Raw genomic sequence first — 12146 nt, 5'->3', positions numbered from 1 at the left:
CCTGATTTGCTGAATGCTAATTGTTCTAGAATTGTCCGATCTTAATAATCTGCTGGGCTTGTACCATGTAAGTTTCTTCCTTAGATAATCAGGTGCAACACCATAAAGAGGGCCTTATGGGTGAGACAGAGGGCCTTAAATCTAATCCTCTTCTTCACTGGTAGCCAATGAAGTTCTTGTAGCGTTCCACACACTGATTGGAACTTGGGAATTTTCTTCAGCAGTCATGCTGCAGCTTTCTGGAGATATTGAAGTTTTTGCAAGGACCGCTGCTGAATAGCAGCCTATCATGCATTGCAATAGTCCAGTCTAGATAACACAAGTGCTATTACAACTTCTTTTTGTAGTTCAAATTGTATATGCCGGAAGATTTTCATAATATTAGAAAGAAACGTGAAGCGGTGATCTTATTTATTTGTGCGTTAAAAGGCACGTTGGAATAAAAAATTATCCCCAAATGTTTTACCGTAGGTACTGGTGTGGGGGTAGGGCCTAAGGTTTGTGGCCACCAAGAGTAGTCCCTTGATGGCATATTTATCCCAAAGAGAAAGATTTCAATTTTAGATGGGCGGTGCTTAAATCCCATATTCTAGGAACAGCATGTCTTGGAGATCCAGCGCATGCGCTGCCTAGGCGAGACCTAAATAAACAATCTCTGAGCTGCCCCTCAGGACTAGTCATGTGTCATGCACCTGAAGAGAAAAAGACAGAAGGCACCAGATCCACTTAAGGCTAGGCCTGGCGCCTGCTGTATGTTTATATTCTTAGTCAGTGACTGCAGCGCTGGATCAAGAGTCCAAACCTGGCAGCTTACAATTTTTTTTTCAAAGGAAGCTGCGCTCTGCCCATAGGAAAAGAAAAATAATTAACTACAAAGTATCAGTCTGAGCCACATTGACTGTGTCTGGGTGGAACCATAGCAACGAGACGCCTGGAGAAGGCAGCACTGCAGCCGAGAAACAGACTGGCTGGTTTTGTTTAAATATAGTGCCTTATAGCTCATTGAAGTACAGGAGAGCTGTAAGTATGCGTGACTAATACATTTTAGTGCTGTGATGCACCACCAGCTTTAAAATGAATTAGTCTAACCCCTGATGGATGGTACTTGGGAGTGATGGAAAGAGATTGAAGCAAACTCACATACCAATATCCAGGAGAGGTAAAGAGAGAGGATAAGTGTGAGAAGGAGAAAAACGGTGAATAGCGGGAGAGCGAAACAGAGACTGACTGGAGGGATATTGATAGAGGTCGGGGGGATAAAAATGGAAATCTGAGGAAGAAAGAGATGAGGTGGAGAGAGGTATATGAAGAGAACGCGCCACAGAGAAATATTTGATTAAGAGAAATAGAATTAGAAAATAAACAAAAATTGGCAATCCTAATAGGTCTCACCTATGCAAAAGGTATTGGATTTGCCAATGTGTTTAGCCATGTTATACACTAACGTGGCTGCTTTTTAACATGGCTAATAGTTAGTGGCGCAGAGGAGAGTGGTATGGAGTATCGTAAAATGGGGTGCTGAAGAATGTAGTAGAGTGGATTGACATAATGTATCATGTATTAAAGTGGCGTAGAGTGTTGCAGAGTAGAGTAGAGAGTTGTAGAGTTGAGAGGGTAGATTGTAGTGGCATAGAGTGGAGTGGTGCAGAGTAGAGTAGAGTGCAGTGGTGCACAGTGCAGTTGCGTGGAGTGATGTAAAGTGGAGTGGTGCAGAGTGGAGTGCAGTGGCGTGGAGTGGTGCAGAGTAGAGTGCAGTGGCAAAGAGTGGCACATGCATGGTGTGGTAGAACACTGCCATTACACACAATACATTTTCAGTTGAAATAACCAATACATATACAAAAACATATATTTTTTATTAAAAAATCTATACAGCACACAAACGATAATGTGTGTCAACAGCATCACCCAGAGTATTGATTTGTTTTGATTATATTTAATTATTTGTTTCCAACACACTTCGGAATAAACAAAATGTTCTTCAGATTTTCTTCCATTATTCTGATATATTCTGAAATGCTTGCAGAGTTCATTTAAATGTTGTTGTTTGCTGGATAAAAAACCCTTACCTACCCCAAGTTTCCAGCAAGATTGTCACATAAACCTTCTTACTTTGAAGTCACAGAAAGAAAAGTAAACACCAAGCTGCCTCAGAAGACAGAGCCTGAGATTTGACATCTGTCTTTAAATGCACAGAAAATGTGACAAAATAACTAGATTTATTGGCCTATTTCCAGAAAGGAGCACTCATGGAAGAATACAAGGAGAAGTGGTGTGAAAAGACTGTGCTCCTTGGGAGGGATGAACTGAAGCTGGGCAACCTAATACAATTAAAGCCAGCAAATAGAAAGCAAGAAGATGTGAGTTACAAACCACAAAGCAATGGTAAGCAACAGGCAGAATTAATTCCCAGGGAAGCTTTCAGGATGTCCCCAAGATGTCGTTAGCAAACCAGACAGCACAGCTGTGACCTAAAAGAGATATAGAGACAGAGAGAGTGAACGTAAGAGAGTAAGAGAGAGGCAACAGGGAGTAGACATTGCCTTACACCACTGAACAGTGTAGAAGGAAACAGTTGCCCATAAGCAGCAAGAAAGGCAGAAGGAAGGTACACTTGGAGATTACTAAGAAAGTCCAAGTATCCTGCTTTTTTAACAGTCTACCTAAAGTTTATCTCAACGTTGATACTCCCTGAAAAGGATATAAAGACACTAGTCCTGTTTGATAACTAAGAAGGACAACCTTTCCTCAACCACACCTCACATCTCAACCCAAGACTAATACGTATCTAATAGCCCTGCCACAGACAGTGAGAGAGGTAATCTACACTAATCAGCTAAGACTATATACTCGCCCCTGTGTGGCTCGCAGCATGGGCCACATACATTGCCACACACACCACCACCTGCGTACTCAACAGTATGTAAAGTCTTTGGAGACTAAAAGAAAATAAGGCGGTGTAAAAATTGTTCTCTAAGTTTTAGTCTCTTGTTATTATAAGGATATTTCCCCGACCTGGTTTCCCTAAGGTCAGTCTTCCAAACTTGGGCTCATAGCAGCATAATATTGGAGGAGTATGAGAAAAATTAAAGGACACAAGTGAACCAAAGGCACATTTTGACAATCCCACCCCCACTAGATATAGAACAATTGTATATGGAAGGCTTCCTTAGGCTACTCCTCTATCCACAGTCTTAGTGGGGTGACTTTGGCCACAGGAGTTGATGTCCCTTGAAGTCCTGATGGTTCCAGCAAAAGTCTGTTTGCTACTGGACCACTGGTCTCCAGTCACAACAAAACCAGTGGTTCCCTTTGATAAGGGTTAGTATCCTCCTTGGGTAACCAAACTGCACCCTGATGACACTCCGGGCTCGAACAGACTCAGGTGCAACTTCTTGCAGGCTGCACGTGGGTGGTCGGTGGCGATCAAGGAAATGGGGCTGCTGACTTACCAGGGTGGGATTCTTCAGCTTTTGTGGTGTGGTGCTGTAGCAAAAAGTCAGCCAACTGACTCTTAGCATTCACTTCTTCTGTCTGGTGCTCAGGGGTGAAGTTTCCTTGAGCCAAGCTCCACAGACCCAAGGATCAGCGGGTGCAGTTCAGTCTTTGATGCAGCTTCTCTTGCCAGGTCCAGGAAACTGCAGGGAAGTGATTCTTCAGTCCTCTCCCCAGTCCAGACATGATCTGAGGTCTGGGTTCCATATTTATGCCTAGAAAGTGTCCTCTGGGAATTCTGCAGTTACTAGTCAATTGGTTACCAGGTCAAATCCTGTCTGATAATGACTTCCTGTAATGTGTTGCATCTAGTATCACAGAAACCAATATTATGCCCACTCCCAAGATGGCCAAACTCTCTCTTGATGTGTGGACCTTGGCAGTACAACTCGAGCGGTGTTGCTACCCGAGGGCTACACGGCCATGCAAAAACCGGTTGTGCAACGGTTTTCCCTTCTTTGTCCCAGATGCCAACCTGTCTACCAGGACAAAAGAGTAGCCCCTCTTGTGTGTTCATCATTTACCCTTCAGAGGCGGATTCCCCTTTGAAGCTCTCCTTTTGGGCCCACACCTGAGTAGCTTCCTGACAGGGAAAGGTAAAACCTCTTTCAATGGCAGGCCTCTATTATTTGCTTTCCTGGGAGTCATTCACACCTCTCCCCAGGAGGGCAGAAGTCTGTCTTCGTGGCCAGCATCTGCCAATGGCCACACAAAACCTTGGGCAACAGAGAGGCAACTTTCTAAAGTTGCCTTTTACTTAAAAGTTCAATTAAATTTGACTTGGGCATCAAATTGGGTTTGATGTAGCAATTAGTCCGATACTTTGAAGTACCAACTTTCATACTCTCATTCAGAAGTCAGCACAGCTGAGTAAACCAAGGGGCAGATTTACAAGCCCTTGCGACATCTTTACGACACCATTGCATCACTTCTGTGACACAGCGGCATTGTAAACAATGCGCCACTATGCAACATATTTACAACGTGACCCATCTAGGGAGATGCATCACGTTGTGAAACCCTGCGCTGCATTATACCTGTGTCAAATATAATGTATGCAGGGTGGGCGTTCCATTGCAAGGAAGCCTCGTAAAAGTGATGCACTTTTACGACCCCGCTGCATCAAAACCTTACGCCTGCTTGTAGCAGGCGTAAGGAGTGACGCAGCACAGCAAGTATAGGCCGCCCCTGAGCAGTGCTGGAGTTGTATCACGCTTGCGACACAACTTCAGCACCGCGTTACCTTTACGCCGACAGATGTGTGACGCATCTGTCTATCCTTGTGCCACGGTGAGCCGCATTGTAAATGTGGTGCATCCATGGTGGTTCAAGGGTTTTTTAACATCACTCAAAATAACTGGCGCATCCCTGCTAATATGCAGGGATGCGCCAGTTATTGTAAATCTGCCCCCCTGTACTTATCAATGGGGCCAATAGCCTTTCCAAAGCAAAAATGACAATTGGGTTTTTTGCTGTTAGGACATTTAAAAATACATGTCATACCTTTTAATATACAGCACCCTGCTTTAGGATTCAATAGACCTACTACAGGGGTGACTTATAAATATTAAAAAGAGAGGTCTGGACTTTGTTATTAATTTAAATGGCAAAGTTGAGTTAGCAGTTTAGAACTGCCCTACCAGCCTGCAGTGGCAGGCTAGGGTCATGTTTAACTTTGTCACACTCAGGGTGGCACAATATGCCCTGTAGCCCCTGAGGAGACACTTTAGTTTACAGGCCATGGGTACTCCTGATATCATATACTAGGGACTTATAGGTAAGTTAGCCTATGCCAATTGGTTGAATGCCAATCCAACATGTATTTTTACGGGTTAGAGCACTGGCACTGAGGCCTGGTTGGCAGGACTCAGTGCACTCTCAGAGCCGAAAAACCAGCAGCATCAGTCCAAACCTTTGGTGGTGATCATGCAAAAAGAGGCATTTCCTTGCAGTTTGGTGTTAGTAGGTTTCCCTGGGTGGGAGCTGAGCCCGGGCCCAAATAGTGCTCCTACTCTCATCACCAAATGGGTCATTTTTAATGGCAAAATTTGATATTTCAACATTGCATTATTGGGCCTTCCCTGCGATAGGCTCACCCATACGAGAGCGGTACTGTATTTTATTGGGAGAAAAGTGGACACACAGAATAGTATCACATGTTATTATTATTGAATTTCTCTCCATTTTGGTCTTCTAAATGTATGCCAGTGTGCAAGAAGGAACCCATTTACAAAATTCCCTTCGAATCACAAGATAGTGTGAGTAACTCTAAAAAGTTGTACAAATAACCATTATGCCTAAAATCAGCAGCTTGGGCACTTTTAAAAATGGATAGGTTTCTTTCATACCCACTTTAGATTTATTAGATGTTACACATGGATGGCAACATAGCCAGAATACAATGAAAAATCACTATAAACTGTTGCTCATTTTTTGGTTCTGCGTTCACATGTTTTTAAACAACCAACAAACACTTGCACCCACAAGGTTTTGACCGGACATAATTGTGTTTTACTCTTCTAAATCAGCAATTAAGGAAAAGAATACAAATAACAATATTGTCACCTATTTCAAAAATTTCTGATTTATTTGCATGATTTTTTATTTCAATCATTAGCTTCTTTCGGAAAACCACGAGATATCTACACAAATGACTAATTGCTGAAATCAGAATTTTGCCTATTTTCAGAAATATATAGCTTTCTGGGGTCATCCATAAGTTTCACACCTATTTCCACCACAGACTCCAAGTATGTAAAAACCACAAAAATTGGAAAAATAGACTATTGCTTACAAAAAATGCAAAAGCCATGTTAAACATGTTTTTGTACAACTCTACTTGTTCCTGAAAGCTGGGGAGACTGTGACATTAGTAGCACAGCAACCCTTGTTTTGATGCAATTTTTAGAAGAGAATATACACCTTCTTGCAGTGCCCCTCCCCCCCCAAAGCAATTGCTATATTTCAGTTCTTTTCTCATTCCTCTCCTTGGGAATCCTCGGACTCTGGGTGCCTTTACAATCCTCATTAAGGTCGGGGGGTGGAGGGGGGGGGTCGAATTTGGCTATAAAACATTTTGTGGAATAAAAGTTATGAAGGCTCAAGTGTGAAGTACCTCGAATATTACAAATATAGGCTCAGAACTGGGTGTAGAAAAGACTTAAGAACTAAAGGGTTATAGCCATGACCACTGGAATCATGTGGCAGGATAGGGTCAAATTTAGCAGTAGAGTTGACTAAATTATGCTCAAAGAATATACTACTGTTAAGTAACCATATGCTGCATATGAACAACAAGGGAGAGCGAAAAAAAGAGCACAATTTATGAAAAATAATTCTCGACAAAATTATTATATACATGCACTTTGATGAGGGTGCTCCATTATTAGTGTAAAAAGTGCTTGTGCAGCATGTCAATCAGTGTATAATACACAAGAGAAATCAATACATCTACATTATTTCAAAATTGTGTCAAAAAGCCTGGTCAAGAATCTAAATTCATAAGAGTCCAGTATTGTTGGGATATGGTATTATGTTCACCAAATTAATAACCCAACATCATGTCACATGGATCTAGGCAAGAAATTCCATTGATGTTTCAACCCGCCAAAGAAACTGTCAGTAATATGTCAACAAGGGGTCTTCAACAGGACAGTTACAAGGAACACCCATGTCGTCAGTAAAACAATACTGTAGGAGCCAAAGGATGCTAAATCATCAATTTTTAAATAACCACTGCATGGGAAATGGATTTATATGAAAGCCCAATGTAAACGAGAGCTCACAAAATGACCAGTTCTTTGAATTACATAGGATACATGCTGACAGTAATCATAAATAGCCGGTAGTTATCCACAGAAGGTGCTCATCCTTGTCAGCTTTCACGTGGGTTGCGATTTTTATAGAACAATGACAAAGCTTTTACACATCTCTTTGGAGCCCTGCCCAGATGTGCATACACTGGAATCTTATATAAAACTATTTCCTATGCAGTGTTTATTTAAAAATAGATGATTTGTCATCCTTATTCCCACAGTGTTATCGTGCAGACGACTTGGGTATTCCCTTTGACTGTCCTGATGAAGACCGCTTGTTGAGATATTACTGACACTTTTGTTTGGCAGGTGGAAACGGCAGTGAAATTTCTTGCCTGCATCCTTGTGACACGATGTTAGGTTATTGATTCAGTGAACATTATACTGTATCATCCCAAGTTATTGGACTCTATTGAATTTGGATTCTTGACCAGGTTTTCAGAAATATTTTTTCAATAATCCAGATTTTTCTATTATCTTGTTGTGTATTATACTCTGATTGACACATTGCACAAACACTTTTTGCACTAATCACGAAACACCCATATCATGTGTTCACATATAATATTTTTGTCATACATTATTTATCATAAATTGTGATCTTTAATTCGCCTTTCCTTTGTAGTTCAAATGCAGCATATGGTTACTTTAATTTAGTATTTTCTTTGAGTGAATACAATATAACTGCTTTTGTGTAGAATCGTACATAGTCCAGGTTCTGAGGAACAAGGTCACCGCATAGTTAGTAACTGTCTAAATTATGCAACAAGTAAAGTCAAATTATGTGGCACAATGGGGCACATTCTGTGATAGCATTATTTTGTTATTTAATACTTTTAAACTTGTTAACACTGTCTCTGCATAGGTTGCACCTCTTTGGTACCAGTTAAACACCAAAATATAGCAGTAAGCAACAGGCGACCAGTCAGCCTATGCAAAGGGCCTTCCCCTCCAAAGCACCACTTGTTGCTTCTTTTTTAGTGCATTGTGAACCATTGGAGGAAGAAACTGATTTTTCTGGTAACATCTACATATTTTGCAGCAGATGGTGGATTATGTGTTAAATGTGGCAAATCTATAATTACGCAGGAAAACGCAGCAGCCACATTATCACATAATTCTAGTACTTCTGGTTTAAGCATATTTATACACATCAAATTCACTCTATGTGCATTTACATATACCCCATCTGCACCCTATATTCACATCACTTGCACAGCACCTTTACATTACCCGTACAACACGTTCAGTTTACCTTCACCAGACATTCAAGCAACCCATACACTATATTTACTACATTACAACCCCCAATCCTTTCATTCGCACTCCCTATTCACTCTGCCTGCATACCACATTCAATCCATCTGTTCACAACACTTACTCTGCATCCACCCCCACATTCACTTTGCCTGCATGTGGCTTAAACTCCACCTGCCCCCTATGGAATCAGAGGCCTTCATTACAGAATAACTCCAGGTATATATAATATTTTCTGAGTCTCATGCTGACCTTTCACCTTTCTCCTGCCCAGACCAGCCGGGGCAAGAATGAATCTGCTCACCATCCTCCTTGTGGTGGAGTTGGCACCGTGCAGCCTGCTGTTAGAAGACAATAAGATCTCTGGTCCCTGCGCTGGTCAGCCAGGTTTCCCCGGAATCCCAGGTTCTCCTGGCAGTCTGGGGCTCCCAGGAAGAGATGGACGAGATGGGCGTGATGCTGCACCTGGGCTCCAGGGGTCTAAGGGCGATGTCGGGGAGCCAGGTAAGTACCGGTCTCCACATTTTTCAGTGTCAGGAAATGCTCAACATAAAGATGGAGAAGGTGTATTACATATCGAGAGAGGCAGATCATGCCATGCTTGGAGCTATGCCATGTACAGTACCATGTGCGAGTGTGAACCATGGTTGGTAGGTACTAACACCTAAACCAACTGTCAACCCAGGTTTATGATCTAGAAACGGCATACAACTACCATGTCTTTACCTTGGAGGTATCACATTCTCTCTGTCCTGGCCCTACCACATCATGGAGCTAGAGATGTCTGTTGGTGTAAGATAGGAGAGTCAAACAGGTCCAGGAGAGCTGGATTGAATAAATTTTTTCAAGATATCCACAGAAATTAAATTTGTATTGAAAGAATTATGGGGCATATTATCAAGAAACGGCATTAAAATTATCGCCGCTTTAGCAGCAGAAAACCGCCGCTAAAGCGGCGATAATGGGCTTGATAATATGCCCTTGAGAATTCCAATAGGAGCCCATGTTGACACCAGAACATGGGCTTCTATGGGAATTCTCAAGGGCATATTATCAAGCCCATTATCGCCGCTTTAGCGGCAGTTTTCTGCCGCAAATGCGGCGATAAGTTTAACGCCGTGCCCCCTGGATGGTACTCATTTACATATTCAGAGAAAAACCTTCAAAATATATCATTTACCTGCCCCTGGTGAACCTACATTGGTCACTCCTGATCTAGGAGTATTTTTCTCTGCTCAGATCTTTGCCTCCAGAGTAAGTCTTCAGCTGCAGAGTAGAGTGTGCAACAGGAGCCCACCCTGAAAGGAAAGTTGACCCTTTTAGAGGTGTCTTGGAAACCTCTTTCATACCGTGGGTAAATGCACAGTCCCTAGCCTTTAATCTTTTGCCGCCTCTACTTAAAGTCCACTTGGACTTTCCCTTGCACTTACTAAGTTATAAAGCAGCTAATAATGTAAGTGGCTCTCGATGAGAAGCTTACTTGTTCTTACTAGGGAGAGTAAGAGAGTGATTACCAATGCAGAAACCTGACCTTGACACCAGACAAGCCAGTGGAATAATAGAACCTAATTATATTTATTCTAAGCATTCAAAAGTTCACACCTATGACAGATATGATGGAAATTAAATATATTTATAAAGAAGAAACAAGCATGGTTTTAAAGGTCTTTAAAGTTGGTTAAAAAGGTGAATTCATGCCAGAATTGTTAACATGACCAAATCTGGTTGCATTGATACTTGAGTTGGTATGTAGACGGATTATCTGAAACAGAAACATTGTGGACTAAAATATTGTGTCAAGAATATCAAGCACACACATATTGTGAAGGTATGTTTCTATAGCTAAGCAAAGTTGTACTGTGTGTAACTCTACATATATGTACCGTGACTATATATCTTCAAGGTAGGTAGATGTGAAGTTAAGAATAGTAAATATATCCTATTTGCACTTACCTTCTCGATATTTTGGTCCACTATATTTTCAACACAATATTATGTCCACGCGATATTTCTGTTTCCGATATTCTGTCAGTGATCCAGTGTCTACTGGTTGACTCAACCCTTCCTCCTTAGGTGGAAAGTTTGGAGTTTGTCATAACATACACAAACATTCCACAGCTCCACTTGTCGCCTCAACTAGATAAGATCTCGCCTCCAGTACCCCCCAGTTCCCTTCCGGGCAATCGCTAAGTAAGGTAATGTTTGGCCAATCAGTGGAGTGTGTCAAACTAATCAAAAAGTGACCCCAGTGCGAAGAAAATCAGGTCAAAGGGAGAAAGGTCAAATGACACTGACACCTGTTAACGTGCTGAAGAAGACATGTGCACTCAGTAGAAGTGCAAAAGAGGATTCCAGAATTTCAAAATTTTCAGCGAAAAGTCAGTAAGAGATCCCATCACTTGTGTCCTGTATACTGTGAGTGGGCCCTTTCAACAGAATGTCTGTGCATGCCCAGCACAAAGGTATGTTTCGTACTGCAAGACTGACAGCACAAGCCTAATCCATTCAATGCTCTATGGATGAGCAAGTGCCCTATGTCAGAGAGACGTGATCTTAGGACAAGAAGGAGTTAATTCCCATGATATGGTCCCTAAGGACGTGAAAACTTAGGGCAATTTAAAAATAACCCTATCATAAGAGTGCTCACGTATCCAACACGTAAGGTGCTAAGGTTCTAGGACATGTCTCTCAACTTAAGAGTTTGTATCATTCTAAATTACGATTTTCAAGATAACAAGAGACTATGAAAATAGTTCTCGCTTTTATTATATTAAAATTAATAAATCTAGGTATATATATGTATATAAAAAACACTTAGGGCTTAATTACTATGTCGGTCAGGAAGCCTCCGACAGCTGGTCGGAGGCTTTCCGACCAACATTGTAGGTTTAAAGTCAGTTTGCTGTATTACAATGACAGCGGTCAGAGTTTACACTGGCCTGGGAATCCAGTTGGTATGGCCTCATAATCCCTTAAGGACGGCATTTCCGCCGTCGGTATTATAATGTCGGGTTCCGACAGCCTTTCAATGTCTGCCTTTCCGACATGGAAAGGCTCTCAGAAAGTGACTTTGGGGGACCCTAGCAGGGCCCCTTCCCCCTGGCCCTCCACATGTGGCCTTGGGGGGCGCCTATAAAGCCCCCCTGAAAATCCCGGCACCGTGTGACAGGCAACATAAGGTGCCTGACACACCACAATGACCGCATGAAACCTTTGTAAAAGGTGCCTGCCACACTGTGCAGGGATTTTCTCAATGGGAGCTTGTGCTGCAGGCGGTTTCTGCCCGCCGTACAAGCTCCCATCGAGAAATGGGAGTTTGTGACAGCACCATGTGTGGTCACACCGTAAACAGGTGTGCAGAACCGCCGACCTACGGTCGGATGGTTCCCTCACCGAAACAATGTCTGTCAGAGGAAACTCCGACTGACATCATAATCAGGGCCAAATTAATACTTTCTTTACCTTATGTTTTTTTATTATGACTATGCATTTACCATTCATGCTTTAACAACGAAATTCTTAAAAAGGCATCTTTGGTTATGGCATACTCATGGTAAAGACATGTTATAAAGCAGGCGC

General features: G+C 42.1%; 1 protein-coding gene across 3 annotated transcripts in view; it reads left to right on the top strand.

The window, feature by feature from the left end:
• Positions 1–12146, top strand: part of C1QTNF5 (C1q and TNF related 5) — a 130129-nt gene that overhangs the window by 18932 nt on the left and 99051 nt on the right. For 2 of the 3 annotated variants that reach the window (XM_085645922.1, XM_085645923.1), the window contains one exon: positions 8842–9071. In XM_085645922.1, the coding sequence (XP_085502048.1) occupies positions 8858–9071 (214 nt within the window). In that variant the 5' untranslated portion in view covers positions 8842–8857. The remainder of the gene's footprint in view (positions 1–8841; positions 9072–12146) is intronic. The other variant, XM_085645924.1, reaches the window with a different exon arrangement.

Source organism: Triturus cristatus, chromosome 3_1, assembly GCF_964204655.1.
Source record: "Triturus cristatus chromosome 3_1, aTriCri1.1, whole genome shotgun sequence".
Taxonomy (NCBI): domain Eukaryota; kingdom Metazoa; phylum Chordata; class Amphibia; order Caudata; family Salamandridae; genus Triturus; species Triturus cristatus.
Note: the sequence above shows the minus strand (reverse complement) of the source record. Positions and strands in the feature narration are given on the sequence as shown.